The 25,733-nt window shown below is 44.9% G+C and overlaps 2 protein-coding genes across 6 annotated transcripts in view; one reads left to right on the top strand and one right to left on the bottom strand.

Moving 5' to 3' along the window:
• Window positions 1-17,254, bottom strand: part of SLC37A3 (solute carrier family 37 member 3) — a 28,487-nt gene extending 11,233 nt beyond the window's left edge. Inside the window, exons 1-11 of the mRNA XM_082240558.1 lie at window positions 17,149-17,254; window positions 11,967-12,149; window positions 10,865-10,979; window positions 8,178-8,270; window positions 7,509-7,592; window positions 6,465-6,610; window positions 5,423-5,519; window positions 4,077-4,161; window positions 1,972-2,180; window positions 952-1,093; window positions 261-362 (exon numbers count right to left, since the gene is read on the bottom strand). Of these exons, the coding sequence (XP_082096684.1) occupies window positions 261-362; window positions 952-1,093; window positions 1,972-2,180; window positions 4,077-4,161; window positions 5,423-5,519; window positions 6,465-6,610; window positions 7,509-7,592; window positions 8,178-8,270; window positions 10,865-10,979; window positions 11,967-12,061 (1,168 nt within the window). The 5' untranslated portion in view covers window positions 12,062-12,149; window positions 17,149-17,254. The remainder of the gene's footprint in view (window positions 1-260; window positions 363-951; window positions 1,094-1,971; window positions 2,181-4,076; window positions 4,162-5,422; window positions 5,520-6,464; window positions 6,611-7,508; window positions 7,593-8,177; window positions 8,271-10,864; window positions 10,980-11,966; window positions 12,150-17,148) is intronic.
• Window positions 17,255-17,326: 72 nt separating this feature from the next.
• On the top strand, window positions 17,327-25,520 carry RAB19 (RAB19, member RAS oncogene family). Of its 5 annotated transcripts, none has more exons than XM_082240651.1 (4): window positions 17,327-17,707; window positions 22,232-22,455; window positions 23,061-23,244; window positions 24,580-25,520. In XM_082240651.1, the coding sequence occupies exons 2-4, from the start codon at window positions 22,261-22,263 to the stop codon at window positions 24,846-24,848; spliced, it is 648 nt and encodes a 215-aa protein (XP_082096777.1). In that variant the 5' UTR covers window positions 17,327-17,707; window positions 22,232-22,260; the 3' UTR covers window positions 24,849-25,520. The 5 variants fall into 5 exon arrangements, with proteins under 5 accessions (XP_082096777.1, XP_082096778.1, XP_082096780.1 ...); XM_082240652.1 differs by having other exon boundaries at window positions 17,327-17,652; XM_082240654.1 differs by having other exon boundaries at window positions 17,327-17,559.
• The last annotated feature ends 213 nt before the right edge of the window (window positions 25,521-25,733 follow it).

Consider the following 25,733-nt stretch of genomic DNA (forward strand, 5'->3'; position numbering starts at 1 on the left):
CCCCAAGACACTTGGCTGACCACTGTTGGGACCCCTGGGTCTGATCATCCAGCAAGCTCTTCTGATATACTTCATCTGAACTCAAGGCGACCCCAAACCCTTGCCTTATTAGACAATGAAGCACGGTCATAACACATTTCAGCTGTCTCCTTGATTACATGTCATTGAAGCCACACCATGTGTTGAATTAGAGAAGACAATGTGCAGGTTACACATGACCCCATGCTATTAAACCCCATACCAAGCAGAGAAGTACTCACGGCTGTATCCCAAGAGAGATGCAATAGCCAAGATGAGGCTAACGGCTAACACTGGGGCTCTCTTTTGCAGTTTGTCAGAGATGAAGCCTTGGATGGTGCCACCTGCAGAAATAAAAGAGACATGGGGCCTTCTGGGTAGAAGTGCAGAAGACACTCACTGATGTGCCTTCAGTGGCAACTGCAATAGCAGGCTATAGTTTACTACAAGCAAAATACAACACAAACGGAGGATCGGATGTCACTGTTTAAAAGCAATGTGGCCTAGACATTGATGCCTGACCATCCTGTACAGCTTCATGGGTCTCCTCGTTGACTCTGAATTCATGCCCAGATTCCAGATGTGGAAGAACACGTCACCCCACAGATGTTGCTGGACTCCCAACTCCCCCCAGTCCTAGCCAGCAGTGTCAATGGGAGATGTAACCCAACATCTTGTGGGGGGCCAAAGCTTCTCCATTCTAGTCTCTCATCCCATCCCAGACCTCTGCCTCCTGAGTTCACTCTCATACTAGGTCTTAATAAGTATATCCTAAATGCAGCAAAACATATCATGAATAACAGGCAAATGGAAAGCAATTTAAACCACTGAGCCGGTACAAAAATGGTGGCTGCTTTTTCCCTCCCACCCAAATCTATACTCCAGGAAGGAAAAAGGGGGGGGGAGGGAGCAATTGCATGTTGCTCTGCATACCTATAATCCCTCCGACATCATACCAGATCGACAGCTCATCAGCTTCCGCCTCCTTCCATCCAAAATTGTCATAGAGGTACAAAGGCAGCCAGAAGAAAAAGGAGTAGTTCACTAGCTTTAAGCAGGCATAGGCCAAGGAATACTGAAAGAAATGCAACCCAATGAAAAGCTGTTAGAACTGAAGCAATGCGAGCATAGCAAGCACACCGTAATGGGCTAGGAGGAAGGAGGCCTGGGTTAAAATAATAATAATAATAATAATAATAATTTATTATTTATACCCCGCCCATCTGGCTGGGCCTCCCCAGCCACCCTGGGCGGCTTCCATAAAAACAAAAAATACAATAAAATGCCCAGCTCTGCCACAAGGTTCACTGGGTGGGCTTTAGGTAAAGTCTTATAGAATCACAGAGTTGGAAGGGACCCCGACGACCACCCAGTCTCAGTCCCCTGCAATGCAGGAATATGCAGCTGTTCCTTACGGGAACTGAACCTGCAACCTTGGTGTTATCAGCACCAGGCTCTAATCAGCTGAGCTACCTTGTGTTGCATCTCTCTGCCCGACCGGCTTTGCTATTGTGAAGACAAAAAGGGAAGCCTCAAGAAAGCGGACTTTTAGAAGACATCTGAAGGCCGACCCGTTTAGGGAAGTTTTAAAAGTTTGATGTTTGATTGCGCTTTTAATATTCTGTTGGGAGCCATCCAGAGTGGCTGGGGAAACCCAGCCAGATGGACGGGGTATGTATGTATGTATGTATGTATGAATGAATGAATAAATAGAAGGAATTTCTTGAAGTCTCAGAGACCCCAGATTAAAAGATGCTGGTTGTCCTCACTAGATGACTGTCCTTCAAGCAGGCTTCTTCCAGATGTTGCTGCCTTTCATCCTTGGCCCAAGGCTCATGGGGGCTGGAGTCTTGACAACATCTGGAGGGACCAAGTCAGGGAAAGCTGCAGAGATCCTTATGGAGTACACAGACCAGGGTGCCAAATATTCCTAACAACATCAGGAGCCCTTACCAATATAACCCCAGGTAGACAACAAGCCTGAAAAAATCCAATAGCCTTGGGCTGGCGTGCGTTGCTGCTGCTGCCGCCACTGTTGCTCAGATCAGCTGCCTGAATGGAGTAATTCTGGTCGTCGTTGTCGTCGTCACTGCTACCAATCAATGGCTCACTGACATCTTCTTCCGCAGAACCATCGCCCTCTTCGCCAACGTCAGGGAGCCCTAGAAGAGCAGAAGGGGCCGCAAATCAAAAAGAAAGGACAACACCATCCCCTCTCCCAGCAATCGCTCTTTCGGGTCATTTTCTCCTCCCTTCTGATTGGCTCGCTTGCTCTCCCATACCTCAGTCCTCCTCCTTTGGCTTAGAAACTCTTCTAGATGGTGTTCTGCAGAGTCGCCAGTTTCTACCCCTGGTCTTCTAGAGCACTCGAAAGTATCCTGTCTGATCCTGGCGTCGGCTCTCTCTGCTTTGAGTGTCTGGCCATTAGTTGGAAGACACAACAAATTAGTGCATTCCCTATATGGCTGCGGCTGAATGTCCCCAAAGTTCTGCATCGCTGACAGTGCTGCTGGTACTCAAAAAGCAGGAGATACCATAAGTCTCTCAGCAGCAGTTCTAGCGGAGGAACAGGGAGGAAGACTCTGTGCTGTAGGCTTGCTAAGGAGCTACTTGAGTTAGTTTGCCACACATCCAATGTTAACCTGTCTCCAGATCTGCCCTGCCTCTACAACTTCCTCTGCCCTTAGCAGACACACACATGTGTGCACACATGGGTATCCCACCCCAATCTCATCACTGAACTTGGAAACTCCTAACCTTGGAAAGACTTAGTAGCTTCAGGGAACAAGAATGTTGGGAGAATGTGAGAATAGCCTCACTCATATTTCTCCATCAGCAGCCATTCTATCTGGTAACAACGCTTTGGCTTAGAAACTCTTCTAAGATGGGTGTTCTGCAGAGTCACCAGTTTCTACCCCTGCAATGCAGGAATCTCAACAAATATGCATCCATGACAGAGGGCCATACAGTTGTCGTAGGTCAGGGTTTCCAAAGCTTGGGTCTCTGGCTATTTTTGGACTAGCAGGAGCCAGTGGTCAGGGATGATGGGAAGCTGTAGTCCATAAACAGCTGGGGATCTGAGTTTGAGAAACCCTGTTCTAGACACTCTTTGCAAATGGATGTTTGATTGGAAACAAAAATTAAAAAGGGAAAAATCAAAACAGGGCTTGCCTCCTCGTTGTTTTGAACCATTGCTACTTGCTCAAAGTAGCTCTCCACCTGCCTCCTGCCTCTGTGCTCAGACAGTTTTGCTGCTAGTGTTTTGTTGCATATTTGTGTTTTCATCTCTCTCTACTGCCCTGCTTTTGCCTGGCTAATTGACTCGACTTTGTGAGAAATGGGGTATGTAAATGGTTTAAATAAATACCTCCTGCACCCCACTGGTTCTCAGTGCCACTGCCTAAGATGCAGTTTATAATAATAGCAGGAGCTGAGCACGTATAGAAAAAGCTTTGGAGTTTTAGCAACATATTAAAGCAATGTCTAACCCACCTTTTAGGGCCCAATGGTTTCACTCGATGGTTTACAAACAGTTTAGTGCACATGACATCGTCATGAAACAAAAAATAATAAATGCAACAAATTACATCAAAGCTATCCGTTAAACAAAAACAAAACAGCAGCAACTAAAACTTTTTCCAAGTCCAAGGACAGCTTTAAAAAAGTGTCTTCAAGTTTCATTTAAAAAGCAGCAGAAATGAAGCCAGGTGGACTTCCCCAGGGCTAGAGTTCCAAAGGTGTGGGGCAAGCACTGAAAAGGCCTCGTTCCTGATGCAAACCTTGCAGTCCTTACCTGCAGGGCAGAGCAGGGCCTGTGAGGCTAATCTTAACACTCTGTCCCTGAGATAACCTAGCCTCAATTTTTTTGGGGGGCTTTAAAGGCCAAAAAGTGTTTTAAGTAGGATCTGGAAATGAATAGGCAGCTGTGTAACCAGTACAGAGTTGGTGGAATGTGAACTGAACCACTATCATCCACAAGCTATACACTTAATGCAATAAAAGGAGATTGGGTTGCAAGTAGAAAAGTCAGAGGATGTGGTCACCTCACTGCTACTCACCTACTTCCTTGGGGGAAATCACCAGGCCAAAGAAGACAATGATTCCTCCAGCAAACTGGACTGAAGCTGTCACCAGGAAGGCATACTGAAAGAGGGGAAACAAATGCAGAGCTCTTACACATGTATTTTTAGTCTCTTCGTCTTAAAAATCGTCTTAAGAATTAGGGTTTTTTTGTTGTTTTTCTATTTTACTTCATGTCTCTACTTGTAATTTAAGTTGTATTGTTTAAAACCTGTTAATTGTGCATCTGATAGGATTGGAAAGTGGGCTGAAAGGCAGTCTAAATAAATACACAAACACAAAACTCCATCTATTATTTATTTTCAACACTTCATGCCAGTAAAACAGATTTACAAGTTCCTTAAAACCATCAAAATGTAAGAGATGTACAGAACATGAAAAATGGCACAAATAAACACAATGGAAAAACTTTAACAGAACTACTTGGTTTGGTGTGGCCAAAAAAATGGACAAAATAATAAATGGATTTTTGTGTTTGTGTATTTATTTAGACTGCCTTTCAGCCCACTTTCCAATCCTATCAGATTCACAATTAACAGGTTTTAAACAATACAACTTAAATTACAAGTAGAGACATTAAGTAAAATAGAAAAACAACAAAAAACCCTAATTCTTAAGACAATTTTGAAGCTTAGGGGCCATCACCAAAAAGGCCCATTCTGTCTGTAGGATCCAAGAAGGTACTTATACCCATCTCTTAGTGATTAGGAAGTTTCCTATGGAAGAAGGAACTCAAATATCCTTGACCTAGACAATTAAGGGTTTAGAAGCAAGTGGTAGCAGTATGAATATAGCTCAGGAGCAAATCTGCAGCAGCTGAAGTTAACAGAGAACAGTGGCATAGCTAATCCCAAATACTAGTTTAGTTGCCATGTTTTGGAGCAAGTGGTTTCCTGGCAGCTTTCAACGAGAGCCCCATATAGACTGAATTGTAGTACTCCAGATTAGAGGCTACCAGGCTATGCACCCTGATATTAGGTGCTTCTTTTCCAGGAAGGTAATGATTAAAGAATCAGCCAAAACCAACAGAACTTCCTTCTTGGCCACAGCTCCAATCTGGGCATCCAGGAGAAGGTCCAGACCCAGGAATAGTCCAAACATTCTCTTTGGATTGGAGGGGACAAACAGACATTCCCATCACCAGAGCCACAGCTGCCCACCATGAACAACCCAACCAGTGGTTTCATGTAAATATTAAGACAAAGCTGGAGACAGCATCTCCCTCGAAAATGAGCTCCAGCAGGGGGACCCATGGTTTTCAGTCTTGCATACCAAGACTAGCTCTAGTTCATGTGGAAGGCAAACAGCAAGCAGCTCCACTCACTTCGTAGCCATACTGCAGAACTGAAGAGGCAAGGAAAGCTCCAAAAATGTTGCCCACCGAGGCACAAGCACTCCAGAGACCAAACACAAGCCCCCTCCTGAGTGTCCAAGAGAGAAAGAAAAAAATGGTTAACTGCTGAAAATGAAGACAGAGAAGAGTCCAATTTATAAGGCTCACCCAGTGAAATGCTCCTCTCCACACTCCCTTAACAGACTTTGCATGCATGGTTAAGCCTTCACGGGTCTGTCCACTTCATTGGGAATACCAACATTGCTAGCAGAGAGATGCACTGTGTGTGTCACCCAATCATTCTTGGATTCCAGGCTTCCTAGAAATACTGGCCCAAGAGGTCTGTTTTCAGTGAACTGGGCACTTCACCCAATGCTGCACACCAGAGATAATGCTGCCATTTAACCCTTGTCTCTACTTACAATGAAAATTAAGGCAAACCAAGAGCGTCTAACAAAACAAATGATTCTATTTACACAGAAACTTGAGGAAGATTCAGAAATTACCTCAGGACTGCAGCTCATGCAAACACATATTATTTATATATGTACAGTGGTACCTCGGGTTACATACGCTTCAGGTTATAGGCGCTTCAGGTTACAGACTCCGTTAACCCAGAAATAGTACCTTGGGTTAAGAACTTTGCTTCAGGATGAGAACAGAAATCGTGCTCCGGCGGCACAGCTAAAGTGGTGCTTCAGGTTAAGAACAGTTTCAGGTTAAGAACGGACCTCCGGAACGAATTAAGTACTTAACCCGAGGTACCACTGTATATGTGTATTTATTCATTAGTGTTTTTGTTAAGTTTGAAGATCTACTCCAGTGCATATCACAGGGATGGGGAACCTGTGCCCCCCCCAAGTTGTTGGACTCAAACTCCCATGAGCCCTTGCCAGCATGGCCAATGGCTAAGGATGGTGGGAACTGTAGTTCAGCAACATCTGAGAGCACCACAGGTACATTGCAAAATGCACACACAGAGGAGAGACAAGGCACAAATGAATAGGAAGTGACTGAGGAGGAACAAACATACCCGGCTTTGCCAAACCAGTTTCCCATGACAGCTACGACACAGGGCCAGCCAGTTGACTGCAGCAAGCCGTTCACAATCCACAGGAAGCAATAGAACCACTTGTTGTAGAAATGCAGCCATTCAGTGACAGTGCCAAAAAGAAACACCTGGGAGGAAAGAAGGTGACGCGGTTAACAGCAAGGTGAAAGCAGCCTTGCAAATAAGCCTACAAAACTCACTGGCCCACTGCGTTAATCACTTGTGACCTAAAAGAAAAGAAGTAGCAACACTTCTGTAAAATATTTCCCTGATTAGGATCACCTGGAGCTGATCCTTGCTCACTATAGGAGACAAAGCAAAGAGAGCACTAATTTACAAGGCCGTGGGTTAAGAGAATAGACGTTTTGGGGCTGCTAAAAGACAATGGAAGGTGGAAGAAATGAACCAGTTTAAAAGGAGGAATGTCGAGGACAAAGAGAACCACACAGGTGAGCCACACAGACCTAGTAGGTCAAAATCAATCTAGGCTGCATTCAGAAGGAAGGTAAACCTAATTACTAAGGCTGAAAACAAGTAATTCCAGCCAATTATTTCTAGATGCTATAATAACCCGGTGCTTCCCAATCTCTTGACTGAATTACCAACTAAGACCTGAAGCATACAGACGTGTGCAAGCAATGGAACTGAGATCCCAGTTGAACCAGCTTAATTTGGAAAGGCCAAAAAAGATCTCACTGCAGAGTGGGTTTGCAAAAGCCTGCATGAACAATATGCACTGCAGTCAGGTTTCATGTCTTTTCTTTACTAGCTTGGTTGTGCTTAACCAGCTGAAGCCTTGCAGTATCTGAACATGTGCAGTACTGAGGATTTTTTCATGAATCTAACAACTCCCCTTGGCCAGAGGATACAAATTTACCATACACAAAATCAAAAGATGCTGAAAACCCTAGACTCCTCATTGCCTCAGGAATAAGTCTGACTACAATGAAATTTTCCATGTCAAAAACCAAGTATTGTAGGAACTGCACATCTCTTCCCAGCTTGAGCTGAGATTTCCCAGCTTACCACGACTGCAGAGGAACACATGCCGAATGACAGGACCCAGCGCATATTCAGACGATCCCCAACAATACCACTGATAAAAAGACCCTTAAAAAAGAGAGGAAAATATTACCATTTAACAATATGATGTAGTCTTTGAACTATGAATGCTTTCAACACAGTAGGCTTCAAGGTATCACACTATTCTTTGTGGTTTGCATTCTAGAAGAGGCTATAATGTATTCTAGAATTCTATATTGTATTCTAGAAGAGTTCAAACCTCTGAAGGGCACCAAGTTAGGGAAGGCAGGAATTCATCCATGCCCTGGCTTCTGCAAAGCCACACAAGTATTTGGTGGATCCAGAGCTTAATTCACTGGGGAGGATTGTAGCTGGGTGGCGGAGCATCAGCCTTATCCATAGAATGTCCCAGCATCAACCCCGGCATCTTGAGGAAGGGCAGGTGGACTCCTGTCTGAAACCATGGCAGTCTACTGTCAGTCCACGTAGGCAATACTGAGTCAGATGGACTAAAGATGTCACTCGGTGTAAGGCAGCTTCCTAGGTTCTTAAGACCCTACAAACGTACACCCCCCCCACACACACACACCAGACCTGAGGGGGTTGTGATCTTCTTTCTCTCTCTCTTTTAGACAGGCTTTTAGAGTTTGACGGGGAAAAGGTTTCACTCACCACAGCGTACGAGAACAGGAAGATGGTGTCCAAAGTTCCAAGGAAGAGTGTGGCTTTCCTAGTATCGGGAAATATATGGCTATTGTTCCAGAGCTGCAGAGAGAAGCAAAAATCACCCCAAAATAGGGATCTCAAATGTGCTGATGGGATAACCGAGCCTAACACCAACTTAAAAGTGACCAGGGATAAGCAGCACGACTCGTCTTCAGTGCCCCAGCCTTCATCAGAATCACGAAGCAATCTCAGCACTGCAACACTGACTCCAACCACTACAGGTCAGTCCCTTTTGCACTTTGGATAAAGATGTTAATGTTTTTATTCCTAAGGGCTCTACTGAAGAGGTCCTACACTGTCTTACTTTTCAAAGTACGAACACACCCCACCTGGAATTACCCAGAAAGGGCTGCTTCACATCTGACACTTACTCTTAACTTCGACTGGTTGGCAGACCCCAGATCTGCGCCGTGTCCTGATGTTAAACAACTTTTTACTTTGAACACAACTTTTTGAATGTAACCATCAGCTCTTTGGGGGCATGGGGCACATATGCAAACTGGAGAAGCTACTGCAGACACTATGCATGCAAAGCAGCCATATGCATGTACACAATACAATGCACACTCTCTCCCCCCCTCCATACCAGTAATTAAAATGGGGGGGGGGTTGGGATCCCCCCTACGCCTACTGTGTGGGCTGAGAGATCAGCTTTTCTCCCCACCTGAAATCTGTAGGAAGACACACATACACACTGCAACCATTAGGCTTGGGGGGAAGCACTTATTTCAAGATGAACTTAACCAGGGAGCATGGAAACAGGAAGGGGCTTTTAAGGCACAATGGAAGCTCTCTGTGGGCACATCTCTGCCCAGAGGCACCATGTTTGTGGCCCTTACTGTGCCATTACAAACAAAACAATGTGCAATGACAGATTATATTGCTGCTTCCAAGTGACAACTTGCAAACAGCCAAGCCATTTTCCATATGGTTATCTGGAGCACAAATCTCTAAAAGCAAGGGATACATTAGTCTTCTGACGCTACCTAAAGGCATAAATCAAGAGTGCTGATGATTGTATTGTTACACCACACACACAGCCTTTTGAAAGGACTAAGGGACAAGGGTATAGGTTAAGTGTGGAGTTGTGTGTACTTGCCCTGAATCAGAAAGGGAGGCAACCTGAGCTACTGCATGCCAGTGTGCTGTAGTGGTTAAGAGCGGTAGATTCGTAATCTGGGGAACTGGGTTCGCGTCTCCGCTCCTCCACATGCAGCTGCTGGGTGACCTTGGGCCAGTCACACTTCTGTGAAGTCTCTCAGCCCCACTCACTTCACAGAGTGTTTGTTGTGAGGGAGGAAGGGAAAGGAGAATGTTAGCCGCTTTGAGACTCCTCCGGGTAGTGATAAAGCGGGATATCAAATCCAAACTCTTCTTCTTCTTCTTCTACTCAAGAATCACTGAATGCAATTGCCTTACCCCAGAGTAAGAATGCAGAGGATCACAGCCTTATGGCAACTTGCAGACAGCCAACTTTAGTTTTATGTCAAGTTAGGTATGGCCAACTGTTGGCCCCTAAGTAAAATCTAGGCCCCCCAAGCAATTTGATCTGGTTCTTGGCAGCCCGACTCACTTCTATTATAAGCACGCTAAAAATGTTCCCCAACCATTTCTTGTGCATGGAAGAGAAAAATGTCTCCCTCCACCTTGTAAGCAAAGGGGCGATTCCACTGTGTTAATCCTCCTTTTATAGATTTTGTTATGTGGCACCCAAGCTATTCCTGAGCACTTGTTCTCCACAGCTCCGACACCATGACTGGCAGACCGTACTTGCCCGCTTCTGAGAAAGGAGCCCGTTTGGGTGGCAAAATACACATCTGCCACTGTCTCACTCACAGTCTGGAGGAAAGGGAGCAACCCAAGAATACAGAAGCTGGCACAAAAAAATTATAGTGCTATCCTATTCAGGTTTATCTGGAGGCAAGTCCCACCCATTTCTATAGGATCTTCCTTTAGAGCCATTGCTGCTGCAGCTGCTAAAGGACGACAGTCATTTGCCTCTCTTGCTTCCATTAAAGGAAAATTCCAGGCGTTACAGAGCTGGGTGAAATCTTAGAAAGCCTAGAGTGCTGAAAAAGAGAACGTCACATTGTCTCCCTTTCCCTTGCTTTTGGCGGTTTGGATGAACACATCCAACACTGGCCAAAGTCAATATTTAATGGAGTCAAGATTACCTACGTCAGAAATCTTGTGCATTCTGCTTATTGAGAAACCAGGCTGAACTCACACAAGCAGGAGAGAGCAAAGTGTGCCCCCCCGCCATTCTTTCACATCACTGCTCCTATACAGATGTCACGTGGGACACAATGCAGTGAAATCAGCCCCATGGAACCTTCCTCCAATAGATCACTCTCCTGCGACAACAGGATGTAGTGCTTGGGTGGTACCCAAAGAAAGCACAGGTGATTTGTTTTGGCTCCCACAATGGAGAAGGGAGCTTCCCCTTCCAGGTGACCAATTTTGTGAGATGAGCTACCACTTCACAAGTAATAGCTGTTGGGCCCACCCCTCCCTGGTGGACAGAAAGGCATCCCTTTTGGGGGCAACCTGCAGACCTGTAATATGAATTTTATGTCCTAGGTTAGCCCTATTCAAACTAAACCCATTGAAATGGATGGCTATGACTAACTTACCTCATTTGGCTGGAGGCTGGGGGAGGTGTTGTTATGGGGAAAGGGGGTCCACTGGTTGGATATGCTGACCTTGACATTGCTAAACGTCTTCCGGGAGGCATGGAGCAAAGAGTAGCTGGGAAAATTAAGGGGGTGGGGAGGAAGGGAGAGAGAGAAAGAAGGAATATCACACACAGGTTACTTTCTCATACCTACAAGAATTGCTATCTGATTTCCTGAGAGGTGCTGCCCTTGTCACTTCCAAAGAACTTTTGGAGCTTGCCATTTTTTGTGGCAACTGGTTGTCATTTATTCTGGTGGTATCCTTACACGGGGAGCTGCCCAGGCATTCAATGATTTCGGATGGTGGATGTAAGATGCTCACATTAGTAGTCATAGGACCCTTGATTTGCGAGGCCTCCTCCGGAAGATGTTCTGTCTGGCGGAAACCTAGTCCCTCCTCATCTACATATCTCATTTTAGTCCAAAAGCCCGGAGATCTCTCCTTGGGGGTGGTTTTCCTTTTAGGGGGCGATATACTGCCCTCCCTTATGTGTTGTGCTTTCATAATTAAAGGCAGGTTTATCTCTGCCTTTACCTGAAGGGTATGTGGACGACAATCTGCTGAGTTATATTCCTGTGTAGGGATCATTTTGGATGAAATCTGGCCCTCCCTTGTCACTGGCAAGTACAATATTGGTTAGAGTGGGGAAGGATTTTAAAAGCTGGTCTTGGGAAAACCGCTTTTTGCATGTACATTGTAGAAGAACAGAACCTCCCAAAAGCCAAACCAGAAACTAAAATGAATAGAAGAGGAGTTGGGGCAGGGGATTGGGAACCTGTAGCACTCCTGCTATTATTAAGAGTACTACTCCCATTGCCCCAACCAGCATAGTCAGTGGTCAAGAATACAGGAGTTGTAGCCCAGCAACTTCTAGAGGGCCACTAGTTTCTCACCACAGGCAACGAGGAGAACACGTGTTCAAGAATAGGAACACCCAAGCAAATATCAAGCATCTCTATCCAGAATCAGCGTCTTAACTGTCTCTCCACCTTCAACTTGCTCAACCGTCCACAAACCCCACAAAATGGCTATTGTACAGACTCAGTTGCAACAACCTACCTGAAGAACGTGAGCAGGAACACGGCGACATGATGGTGTGTGCACTGCGACGTGAGGGTCCTGTTTGCAGGCGGCCTCCTCCGAACCCCAGGCATAGTTCTCCTTCCGGCTTCCCCAACTCCCCTCCCCAACCCCCTTTCGCCCTTTCAGGGTAGAACGTAGATTAGGTCATTTCTCTTCTCCCTTAATAATAAAAAAGAGGAAAAAGTAAGCAAAGGCAACATAATCAAAATCATTTTATTATTGCAATCCTCAGAGTCTTTGGACATTCCCAGAGTTGGATGGTCTGGTTTGTTTGACAATGAGAAATCAAACCTTTTGTGTTATCGGCCCATTCCGCCAATAGATATTCAATAGGCGCCTTTTGTGCCAATTTCTACTGAAAACTTTTCTGTTCTGACAGGCCTTTGCAGGCAATTAAGAATACATTCCCCGCAATGGTCTACTGCTGTTTGTTTCCAATTTCTTTTTGCATTTAACTCGCTTTTAACTTTTTGTGATTTGATTGTCGGTTTTATGTTTCCATTTTGTTGTAAATCAACGTGAGGGTTTTTTTATGATGCAGTGTCATATAAACTGTTTTATGAGTAAAATTAAAAAGTTTCATAGAACTCAGTGGAATTTACTTATGAGAAAACTGGCTTAGAAAATTATTATTTTTCCCATTGATGAGTCCCCTTACACACAGGAGTGTGTCCAAATAACTCGCAAAATTTTAAGTGCATAAAGCATAATGAAAAACAGGAAAATACAATAAAAATCATGCATATAACAGATGCAATAAAATAGAATAGCAGAGAAAATAACAGCAATAGACAGCAAAATCATCATAACCCATCAAATGCCTGGAAGAAGTTTTCATCTGGCACCAAGAGAATGTTAATTGATGGTGCTACATGGATCTTACAAGGGAGAGCATTCCACAAGCAGGGAAACACAACTGTAAAGGCCCTGTCTCTTGCTGCAACCCTTAGAACCATAGAATTGTAGAGTTGGAAGGGACCCTAAGTGTCATCTAGTGCAATGCCGGAATCTCAAGTAAAGGAACCCGGAGGGCAGCCTCAAAAGAAGATTAAAAAATCTGGGTAGTTTCATATAGGGAGAGGCACTCTGAAAGATTAATGAACTTAGGGTCCTGTCCCACCACTATAAGAGGCCAATTACATTTATGTATATCTGTGTGAAAGCAATGGACTCATTAGTAATATGTCTTTCCCAAGACCTGCCACCCCGAGTCTCAAGATCCGCCCGAAAGTCCTAGTGCAAGATGGCGATATGAGACAAGGCATGGTTGGTAGCTGTGCTCTGTTTATGGAGCTCCCCCCCACTTGAGATACTAGCTATTTCTACACAAGAGATGTAAACTTATTTGGCTTTGGAATCCGACATCGAGGCTGGTTAGAGTAAAGGCTTTGTACTGCTGTTTTTATACTGGATGAGTGAATTTCTTTATAGTTTATATTACTGATTATAAGAAGGGCAGAGTATAAAAACTCTGAAATAAATGCAGCCACAATACCGAAGCAGAGCACACAGGAGCGCTGGCCCACGTCCTCTACTGTGTTTCGGAAAGCAAGCAGATGCAACTAGCCCCGTCCAGGCATTCTGCTCAAATGTGTAACTCAGATAAGGATGAGTGCACTGTCCCACTGCCATCCCCATTACATTCCAATTCTTAGAGGCTGAAGGTTTGAAGCAGGAAGATTCAAGAACTCATGGAGGCTCTGGACAGGCAGGGCTCTAAATCATGCAGGGAATCCCCATGAGTATAGGAGGCTCCCCCAATCAGAAGCACCTTCCATGATCTTGAGGACAACAGAGGAGGGTGGATTTGATTTAAATTTAAATCACTAGTCAGTAAGACTTGATTTAAATCATTTTTTTAAACAGACTCAATTTTGCTGGTATAAACTTAATATTTACAACCAGATGAAGGTTTCATTTTTTGGCATAATAAATTTTCAGAGACAATTTTGGTTATACTATTAGAAATACATAGATAATTATGAAATTATTGTGAGGTTTAATAAGTCAACTGTTGATAATCATTTCCTTAATAACAATTTAAACAATTTATTTAACTAAAACAATAGCATTATAGCACATGTATCCATGTTTGTTAACTGATGTGGTTAAACTTTTTTTAAAAAAAACTTAGACTGAGTTTTAGCACACATGAAAAACTTAAAACAAATCCTTATTTCCTGATGAATAGCCTTTGGACGATAATATAACTTAAATAGAAAACTATCTTTTGAAATATTTTTCCTCCAAAAGCATTTTATTTTAAAAATCCGATTTAAATAAAAAAATCCGATTTAAATTTTAAAAAATCCATTTAATTTTTTTTAAAAAAAATAATTATTGATTTTTATCCACCCTTGTCCCCACTCTCTCTTTTGCATGTATGTTGTACTGTACACAGAAACAGAACTCCCAAATAGGGCTACATCTGTGTCTCTGGCTACAGATTACATTCACTGCTTGAGACACAGGAGCTTCAAAACCACCCACTGCCCTATGGCTGGAGTCTCCTAGAGAGAGACAGACAGGGAGAAAGCTGGAGGAGGCAACTGCTATTTGTCTAGGCTTATCTTATCTGTCCTTTAGTTGGCTATTTTTTCCTAGAAGTTGGGAGGGGGAGAAGGAAAATGAGCTGCTAGGAAGAGATCTTCGAGGAGATAAGACACAGACTGCCCCCGGATCTGTGGCCCTCCAGGTGTTGGATTACATCGCCCTCAGTGGTCAGAGATGATGGGGGTTGTAGTCCAGCAACATCTGGAAGGCCAAAGGTCAGCCACCTCTGCCTTAGGCAAACTACTATTCTCTCAACCTCAGTGTGCCCCCTCAAATCACTAATCCGGAAATAACACAATCATCCTACCTTACAGAGCTCTTGTTAAAGATTCACCATCTTGCCCAATATTCTTAAGGATTACTGAGGTGACATGTGCTATTCAGGTCTGAGCTACTCTTTAGGGCTATCATGGGACAAATCCAGAGCTTCTAAGCTTCCCTTCTTCTGAGCCAAGGGCCATAAAGGAGAGAGAAAGAGCCTCAACAGATTGGGGTGGAGAAAGAAGGCTAAGCTTCTGAAGCATGGGCTATATAGTCACCACTAATTATAATGTGAAGGTTGGCTTCACTCTGAAAGATGGGGTGGTCCTTAGAAGATCTATGGCTCAGTTGTAAAGCATATTCCTTACATACAGAAGGTCTCAGGTTCAGTTCTTGGCATCTCCAGGTACAGCTGGGAGAGACCCCTGCCTGAGAGCTGCTGCCAGTTTGTGTAGACAATACTGAGCTAGATGGGCCAATGGTCTGATTGAGTTTGATAGCTTCCTGTGTTCCTTCTCTTGCCAGTCAACAGAGCAACCTTGCTGAAATCAGTTCTACTCCAGTAACATTGACAGAAAAACTATAAAAGCAAAGAATATCAAGGAGTTAGGTAGGACTGATTAAAGGAGTTCCATTTTGCTTCCTACTCACTTTGGCAGTAGGACGTTGTGGGAATTAACTAAATTTGACACAGGAGCATTTGGAAACAACCAGCTAAGAGCAGTCAAGATGCAGAAGGCCTCAGCAGCTCTGGCGATCACAAAGCACTTACTGGGTTAGGCCTGGATTTTCTCAAGCACAAAAAGCTTGCAGGAGGCAAAAATTCTGCCAGGAACGAACAGCTGAAGAATATCCCCTTCATTACTTATATGGAAAGCTACTGTATACTTTTCTGAGAATTGTACAGCACCCAACATTATCAAACACAGATTCACATTTGCACAACTCCACTACAGCATGTTGCTCCACAGCCCATGAAAATTGGGAAGGGTTCATAAGAGCTTGAAGGTATTGCCTTCCATCTCATCAAATATTTATCCAGTAGATGCTCCCATGCAACTCATTTTTCCTCCTCCCTTCCAGAGCTTGCTGTAACCATATTTCCATGTTATGGCTGCATCAAGGTTAACTGAGGTTAAAGCTAAGAGGATTGCTTCCAATCCATTAAGTAAAATAATGGTTTGGTACCAGCTTGCAAACCAATGTCTCAGGTTGTCTTCACTGCAGTTAGCCCCCAATGCACAACTTAAGTATTAAATCCACAGCGTGGCATTACCTTTATTGGAAACTACCAAAAAGTTTTTTGGTTTTTTTTAAAAAAGGTACCATGTTCTTCGTCAGATAAAATACTACACAAGACAAGGGGTGACTGTGCATGGAAAAATAACAAAAGAACAAAACTATGGTTACAGCAAGCCGAAGAAGGGAGGCAGGAATTCATACAAAAGAGGGAAGTTGGCAGCAGGAAGGAACCACAAAGGCCTGCGGTGCACCTCTAATCTCCACCTCCAATCTCCGTACTATTACTTGAACCAGATTGGTGCCGGCAAGTAGCTAATATCCCCCAAAATGATCCTGGTCCCATCTGGGAACAAATATCTGATTGATAAGACTGACTGGACATGTCTTAAAGCACCCCAAGAATTAGCTGCCCCTTTTTGCCAGGAAATACTTGAGGTACTCTTGCTTCCTCGCCACTCAAGAGCAGCAGCATTCCAAATAACAGAAAACATTCCCTTGAAATAAATGCCCAACACCAACCGAAACACTTGTAAATTGCTGGCGGGATTACAACCTGACCAGGCTTAGGCTAAAAACCTCCTTTTGTCTGTTTAATTCGAGAATAAATACAGAAATCCCAGACTTGTTTACTTTCCTCCGGCTTTTAACTCACATGCCTCCAGAGCAGCATTCCCTCCTTAACCTTAGCATGCCTTGCAAACCTAGTCCCGACAAGGAAATAGGACTCCACCTGCTCAAACGGCTACGTGGCAGGAGGCTGCTGTTAAAAGGCAACCAGGGCCAGCACAACAAGCAACAGCAGCTTCGGGCCATTTCCCGCTGAAGCCACGGCAAGGCGGACCCGCGTGTCCAAGGGCACGTCTGAATCCGGCCTGACCCGAAAGCAGGAGTCTTGCCTGCTTGCTTTCGAATAATAATAATAATTTTTAAAAATCACATTCAAGGACAATGACTCAAGAAACCTCGCAAACCCGGCCGTGAGCGTGGGCTTGAGCCGCCCCTGCCTCCCTCGCCTTCCCCAGCCCTCGTTACCCGACCACGCCGGGGCTCCTTCCCTTCCCTCCTCGCAGCCCCCGGGAGCCTCCACGTAAACACCGCTCACCTGCCCGCATTTCCAAGGCAACTTCCAGGAAGTCACGTGAGAGCCTCCTCTTCCGAGCCGGCGCCGCTCGCGCGCCACCTCTCCCGCTCCCTCGCCAGCTCGGGCCGCGGCCCCGCCCACCTTGCCCTCGCAGTGCACTCTGGGAGTCGTAGTCCTCCTCCTCCTCCTCCCTGCTGCCGCGTGCTTCTTAAGCTCGCGAGGGCGGCGGTGAAGTTGCTGCCGCCAGAGCCGGCAGCTCACTAAGTTGCTTTCGATGGGCTGCGTTGTGGCGTCGTGGGATCGGGCCGCGCAGTGCCCCTGCGAGGCTGGAAAAGCCTTTGCCTGTTTCCTTCGGGGAGCAAAGCAGCGATTAACTACAAAACAACCACCACCATCTCAAACCCCGTTGAACTGAAGGGGACTGACTTCAGAGTAAACGTGCATAGGTTCGGGCTGTCATTTTGCCACTGTCCAGAAGCTGGGAGGGCGAGGGCGCCTCGCCAAATCTTGCTCATTTATTCGGGAGTAAGAATAGGAATTTAACAAGAGATACATTTCCAACAAACTTTTAAAAATTCCTGTACGTTTCAATAGCTGCCTATCACTTAGAAATCCACCTAGTTGTTGTTACTGTTGTTATTATTATTATTGTTTGAATTTATTTACTGCCGTATACCCGGAGGTCTCAGGGCGGTTCACAGAATACGATAAAAATATAAAACCACAAAATACATAATCAAAATAAAAACAACAACCCAATAACACCCCCCCCCCCATTTAAGAGCATAGGATCCTCACAACATTTAAAGTAGTCTCCATCTCTGCATCTCTACCTGTGGAATGCCTGCCTTCTGCTATGCATCTCTGAGAGGTGCAAACTTTCCAGTTGCTCAGAAATCTTTACCAATAGGAATGGAAATGGAGCCAGTGAATGGACTGTTAAAAACACACACAAAACCCTCTTACTCTTGCTGCAGTTATTGTGCTAGAAGGGATTTTACCTTTTGAGATTAAACAGCTCATCCTAGGGGGATACCACAGTCCCATTCCCCCACCCCTGCAAGGCTTCTGTGCTCCTAACAGTGATATATGAAAGGCAGAATTTCAACTGGCACTGCTTTTTCCTGACATGGACATGCAGCAAAAGGAATGGCTCCAGCCTCCACCTGACAGAGCTTCAGTCCATTTTTAGATAGTGAGAACCTCAGTAGGCATCGCCCATAGGTGTATGTGCTGGCATGAGAAAAAACCCACAGAATGTGCAGAGCAGGAAGAAAAGGTGGATATCATAGTTTCTTTCTGCTGCTAGATTTGAACAATGGTTCTCTTCTGGATAGCTTATTAATTATTTGACAGCTTGCTTCTCTCTTGGAGTCTAGAGACCTGTATCAGTTACTTGACTGCTGTGGGAGAAAAATTCTCAGTGCAGTTTGCAGGGGGAATATTGTTATTCTTAAATGTATAGCCAAACCAGATGCATATTTGGTGTTAGTAGTAAATTAGGCTTAATAATGCAAGCAGCATCGTTACCAAAGCAAGGCTCTATGGACCTGAAAGCACAAGCTACTGACTGCAATAGCAATTCTGACTCAACATGTATAGGATTGGACTGGATAATTAACGAGGAAGTTGAGTTTTTTCTTTTAAGATATCAGGCCTGTGCTTTACTTCTCTGTACTTTCAACACAAGTGGCTTCTCGCTTTTGATCCTGTTTGAGAAAGTTGTGCAGACTTAAACTCTTTGTGTAGTGCAATCCTGCGAATGCCCAAGGCTGGTACCTCGGGTTACATACGCTTCAGGTTACATACGCTTCAGGTTACAGACTCCCCTAACCCAGAAATAGTACCTCGGGTTAAGAACTTTGCTTCAGGTTGAGAACAGAAATCGTGCTCCGGCAGCAGCAGTAGGCCCCATTAGCGAAAGTGGTGCTTCAGGTTAAGAACAGTTTCAGGTTAAGAACAGACCTCCAGAACAAATTAAGTACTTAACCCGAGGTACCACTGTATTGGATCCACTTACCTAGGGGTAAGCTTCCCCATCCCTTGAAAAACAGTGGCACTTACCTCTTAGTGGCCAAGCGCAGAATGTTGCTGTTGGTTTCTTTATGACTGCCTGACAATGATTCACTTTCCAGCATTCATGTCATTCAGAGAAATACAACACTTCCTTTGCACTGAGTTAGGAAGTGGCTTTCATATACAGCTGTATACGAGTGCTTCTCTGGGGGTTGGTGCTTCAACGAAGTAGTTAACGAAAAGCTCAAGGACTGAGTTGGGTAAGATTCATTTTATAAACAGAATAGCTTGAAGACGTTGAACTTGTAGAACTACATTTCCCATCAGGCTGCAAGCAAGCCCAGGAAAGGTGGGAGGGGAATACAAAGAGAGCTATACCTGGCCGTGCAGGTAAGAGAAAAGGGGTGAACAACAGGTGAACAAAAGTTGGTGTCGAGGTTTACTACTGCTTTAAGATATTGCGGAGGGTTTTAATGTTTTACTGCATTGAGCAATGACTGTCCCTTCTGTGGTCTGAGGAAGGGAATTTTTTGCTGGAGCAAGAGTTGAAAGGAGGAATTGTGGAAAGGGGAACTGATGGTGGCTTCGATGTTACGCTCGCTGTGATAACGAGGAAGCAGTTCTGCAAGGGGGCAGGCGCTGGAAAGAAAGGTTTCTCTTTGTTACTGATAAACCGAGGAAGGGAAAATACAGGAGTGTGTGGGCTGGGAAAACTGCTCTTTCTCTCTGCCGCTCATACCGGTCCTAATGACTTATAAATGCACACTTTCTACCTGTTGTCCTTGGGTGTAAAAAGATATCTGCTCACCATGAGAGAATAGCTTCTTTGTGACAGTAGCGCTGACAAGACAGTGCCTACTTGTTCTAATTTTTCTCCCAGCAAAAGCTGACCTCTCTCTTAGTACTGTGGATTATATGAATCGTGCTTTCTCCAGAGTGTCATGATAAAGAGGTTGCTCCATGCTATCGGGTGATTCATCTAGCATAGGTAGAAGTAGATCTCAGGCTTGTGTGATCTATGTTAGTTTTTACTATAAAAAACCCCTGAGGTGAAGCAACTGTGTGGGTGCAAAATGGCGGTTTGGGGTCAGCTGGGGCAACTAGGTATAAAGTGGTGATTTAGGGGGATGAGCTACCTGCCGAGTGCATCCAGTGCTCTAATTATTTGGGGTGGTGTGGGGAGAAGTAGAAGGGCCTTTATGAAATCCACAAGCCTCAACCCTGATCACCACAACTTCTGCCCACAGTACCTAAGAGAGTGGGACCCCCATCTGCCCACCCTAACCCAGTAATTTGAAAACTAGCTGCATTTGAAAATCCTTGTGCTAGAATGACCTGCATATAAAAGAAGAGAAAAAAAGACACAGCGTTTTAGACCTTTGATTGCCATTGCTAAACAACTGAGAGACAGAAACCCTTGCAAATCTACTGCATATCACTCTGCTTTGTCCTGGCCCCAGATTTATGTAGGCACAACATGCAGCACCTCCAGTTCAAAAGATAACAGGCAGCAGGATTAAAGTTTACCCTGCCAATGCAGATGATGTCTGTTGTTATTATTATACCCATACTGGGGCTGTGGGGCGACAGCCAATGCACACCATCCCTTCAAAGCCCATCCAACACACATAGCAACTGTAGGGATTCCCCCAAAGCATCTTGGGGAGTGTAGTTTTTGGGAAAGGCATGTGTTTTTAATGTGTGTTGAATGGGCTTTAAGTGGAGAGTGTGGGTTGCCCAATGCTGCTGCTACCTCTTCGCTGCAGGGCAGGGGGGAGTTAGAGTAGTGTACGACAACCCTGAAGTGTAGTCCAGTGTTATGCTGGTGTTTTGCTTTTTGTTCAGTAAGTGGGTAGGAAATGCTGATAAGTTGAGCATCATTAATTAAGGGTTAGAGGGGGACATGGGAGCTAGGGAAATTAAGGTCTTCAGCCATGGACAGAAAGATGTCTGAATGAGAAACAATGGAGAAAGCAAGTTTTTCTGATTTTGAAAATCAGAGGAATGGCTGAGGGGCTCAGAATGAAGGTAGCGGGGCAGGCTGCCTTCTGCTGTCCATCAGCATTTACTGCCTGAGATTATTGCCTCCCTCTGCCTAATGGCAGGGCCAGCCCTGATAGGATTGCAGGCTACATTGCCAGCTTCAGCTTTAAACCTAAAAAGGTATGATTTCCCTGTTACACTGCTCCAGTGGCCTATACAAGTTTATTACTAAACAAGATGGGGCTGAACTGGACAGAGCCAGGCTGCCACTTGAAACCCTGTCATTACGAAAACCTGACCTGCTGGAGGTAGAATGAAAGCCCTCTAGCAAACTCCACACACTCCTTTGCCACTCAGTAGTTAGGCAAATTTTTCCATTGTCTTTATCAGTAGCTGCAAATAACAATAACAACTAGGGACCAAAGTACCTTAAGGGCTGTCTCCTTATCAGTGGCGTAGCGTGGGGGGTGCAGGGGGGGCCGGCCGCACCGGGCGCAACATCTGGGGGTTAGGGTTAGGGGGCGCAAATCCACGGGTTAGGGGGCGCAAATTACTTGCCTTGCCCCGGGTGCTGACAACCCATGCTACGCCACTGCTCCTTATGCTCCATCTTGATCAGTGAGCTCTCTGTTGGGCCACTCCAGCTGCTTCCTCACGCTCCTCTGGTTTGGTTGACCGAGCCTTTAGTGCGACAGGCCCTGTGAGACTCCCTGCCACTGGAGGTTTGGCAGCAACCATCGCTCCCTTCTTGCAGATTACTTCAAAAGGACTTTGCAATATGAATTTTCCCTTTTCAACCAATTGGTATTTGTTCATGTTTTTATGGATGCTTTCTGTTGATTTTATTTTCATACTGCCTTGATATTTATTTATTTTTTAATGAAAGTGCAGCGTATAAATACATAAACAGACAAGTAAACAGTAGGAAGAGGGAGTGCGGCTATGAAATGTTGCAGTGCGAAGTACTTCCGCCAGCAGACTGACACGCTTTGGGTATCTCTGCTGAATGGTACAACATGATCAGGAAGAACGTAAACTCCTACTAATTAAATGGTATTAGGAGTCTGGCTGTTCTTTGCACTCATTGTTGCTCACACTCTTCTAGGGCCAAGTTGCTCAGGGCTCCAGAAGATCATGGCTTTCTCCAGTTCTGACATGGACGAGGCTTTTGACTACTTGTTCAAGATCATTCTGATTGGAGACTCCAACGTGGGGAAGACGTGCGTGGTCCATCGCTTCAAGTCTGGGCAATACCACGCAAAGCAGCAAAACACTATTGGAGTGGACTTCACAGTACGTTCGCTGGAGATTGACGGCAAGAAAGTGAAGGTGAGTGGCACAGCCTCCTTTCTCCACTGGTGGGCGTGGGCAGGTGGGCATGGCTTGCCCAAAACAACCTCACAGGCCAAACAGGAGGCCTGGTGGGTCTCAATAGACTCATGGACCAGAGGTCCCCAGCTCTGAATTAGCAAAATGTGAAGCAGGACACACAGTTGTGCAAAGAGTAAGCGAAGAGTAAGAGATGGCGTCTTCATTTCCCAAGGAGGCTGAAATAAATGGAAGTCCTGGAAATAATGAAATTCATGTTGATCAACTTAAGCATCATTTAGGCTATAACTTTAGACTACCTGCTTACCTGAGAGCAAGTCCTTCTGAGCACACATGGGCCTTACTTCTGATTAGGCCCACAGGATTGCACTGTAAATAGATTAAGAAGGTGATCAACTGTAGATTTGGATGGCAATGCCTAGGATAGTTGCAAGTTGACTGTGGGCTAAATGTGTTTGTGGATAAATATGACTGCAGTCTGGAGACTGTATTTCAACTCACTGCTCTTTCTGTTCAGTAAACTTAGGTTGACTTGAAGGATCAGTCTCTGGGAGAAAGTTAATTTTATTTCACTGTATCTTCCCCACCCCCACTCTACCTTTCAGATACAGGTGTGGGACACAGCAGGTCAAGAACGCTTCCAGACTATAACCCAGAGTTATTATCGCAGTGCCCATGGGGCTATTCTTGCCTACGATATGACCAGGAGGTCTACTTTTGAGTCAATTCCTCACTGGATTCATGAGATTGAAAAATATGGTGCTGCCAACCTGGTCCTGATGTTGATTGGTAGGTGATAAATTCTACCACCAATAGCATGAGTTTAAACTTATCTACTTTTTCTTGGTCTTTAATTTTGAAATTTATTTTTAAAGCTGAAGCAAGCATGCATAGTCCTTTTTTCTGAACTAGGAAGAGAGAACCAAGAGAAATGGATGAGCTCAGAAGGATACTACTACTAAGGGACATGGGTGGCACGGTGGTCTAAACCACTGAGCTCCTTGGGCTTGCTGATTGGAAGGTTGGTGGTTCGAATCCCCGTTATGGGGTAAGCTCCCATTGCTCTGTCCCAGCTTCTGCCAACCTAGCAGTTTGAAAGCACACCAGTGCAAGTAGATTAACAGGTACTGCTGCGGCGGGAAGGTAAATGGTGTTTCCATGCACTCTGGTTTCCGTCATGGTGTCCTGTTGCGCCAGAAGTGGTTTATAGTCATGCTGGCCACATGACCTGGAAAGCTCTCTGTGGACAAAAACCAGATCCCTCGGCCTGAAAGTGAGATGAGTGTCGCAACCCCATAGTTGCCTTTGACTAGACTTAACCGTCCAGGGGTCCTTTACCTTTACCTACTACTAATTTATTACTTATACCCCACCCATCTAGCTGGGTTGCCCCAGCCACTCTGGGTGGCTTCCAACATAATAAAAACACAGCAAAATGTCAAACATTAAAAGCTTCCCAATACAGGGCTGCCTTTTGATGTCTTCGGAAAGTTGTGTAGTTGTTAATTTGTTTGACATCTGATGGGTGGGCGTTCCATAGGACGGGCACGACTACAAAAAAGGCCCTCTGCCTGGTTCCCTGTGACCTTACTTCTTGCAGTGAGGGAACCACCAGAAGGCCCTCAGAGCTGGACCTCCGTGTCTGGGCTAAATGCTAAGGGTGGAAACCCGGTGATTACTTCTGACTTTCCCATTTGTCAGAAGAGACTCAACTGACTGCATTAAGGATCCAGTTATAAGTTAGGAGATAGTACTTGTGAGTAGGTAAATCCTATGGAACTAAATGGGAAACCTGCAGCAACCCACTTGTCCCTTTTTTCCAGGATGACAAGGAATCATTAATGAGTCCTATTTGGGTTCAAACCACTACAAATCCACCTAACAGTTACCTCATTCAACTCACGTTTTACCAGCTTCCTCACAAAGATATCATGGGGGACTGACTTTGATTTGATAGTCGTAACTCAGTTTAAATTTTGTTGCAGCATGTCTCCTTTACGCCACTTAGAGACAGCTGTGGTTGAATGGCACGCAAATAGTTGAAGTACATAAATAAACCACGACCCACGCTGCTTGATGTATGTATCCTAAATGTCACTGAAACCTTCTTAATCCATTTCAAAGGGAACAAGTCAGATGAAGCAGAGAAGCGCCAAGTCCTGTTTGAAGATGCTTGCACTCTAGCGGAGAAGCAAGGCATCCTTGCTGTATTGGAGACATCCGCCAAAGAGGCCCAGAATGTTGACGAAGTCTTCATCCTCATGGCTAAAGAGCTGATGGCCAGGAACACCTTGCAGCTGCATGGCGAGGCTGCCTATTCAGATACCATCCATCTGGACAGCAGGCCAGTGGTTTCTAATTGGGATGATGAGAAGTCCAACTGCTCATGTTGATGAGGTACTTCAAGGAGAAGAAGCAACCAGGGGCGATTCCTGGGGCCTGCTTTTGTTAGGAGAATCCCCCTGCTAGCCTCATTTTGCCACCTTGATAACATTTCAGCCAGGCAACTTCGACTTCGTGTCGTTCTTCAGAAGCAGAGGCCACCCTTTGTTCTGACGGGTCGCAGTGGCTGAGACTGGCAGTGCTACCTTTTCAGTTGAAGAGAAGGAAGGTCTATTGGAAACCATTTGCTTAAGTGGACAGTTAACTATTTTTTGTCCAGTCAGGTGTCTGTTTGTTTCTACCAATGGCTGTGGAAAATAATGGTGTGTTTACTTGCCAGTCACTACAATCTCTTCTTGTATATGTTAGCTTCTAATTGGTGGTGCCATTGACAACCATTGGCAGCCCATGTAGTGAAATGTTAACAGAATGGCTTTGAATGGTTGCATCCCAGATGACTCCCTTACCAAGCGGCCCAGTGCTTTTGTAGCAATCTCAGAAACTTGATTAATCGAGGGCAGTTGACTGGTCTTTTTGTCTGTTTTCTTAGGATTCTCCCTACCTCTCCTTGCCATCAATGGCTAGCCTTTATGAAGATGTTTAAGGGGGGATTTTTGTGTGCCTGTTTCCTTTCCTCCTTTCCTTTGATGGCAAACAATTCAAACTAAAAAGCGTTTATATGATGTTCCCTTTTGGAAATTTGAATCAACTGAAGTTGTTACACCAGAGTTTTCCAACTATGTGTAATATTGTTTTACATCTACTACAAGTTTTATCAAAGAACATCCCTGGTTTAGCCTAAGAGGGCATCTGGTCCACAGGTCACCAGCCTCTTTTTAAGCCTTGTGGCACATTTGGAGTTTTTAGCGAGTGCAGTGGGTGTCGTTTCTCTCTCC

Source organism: Podarcis vaucheri (genome assembly GCF_965113315.1).
Source record: "Podarcis vaucheri genome assembly, chromosome: 10".
NCBI classification, from domain to species: Eukaryota; Metazoa; Chordata; class Lepidosauria; order Squamata; family Lacertidae; genus Podarcis; species Podarcis vaucheri.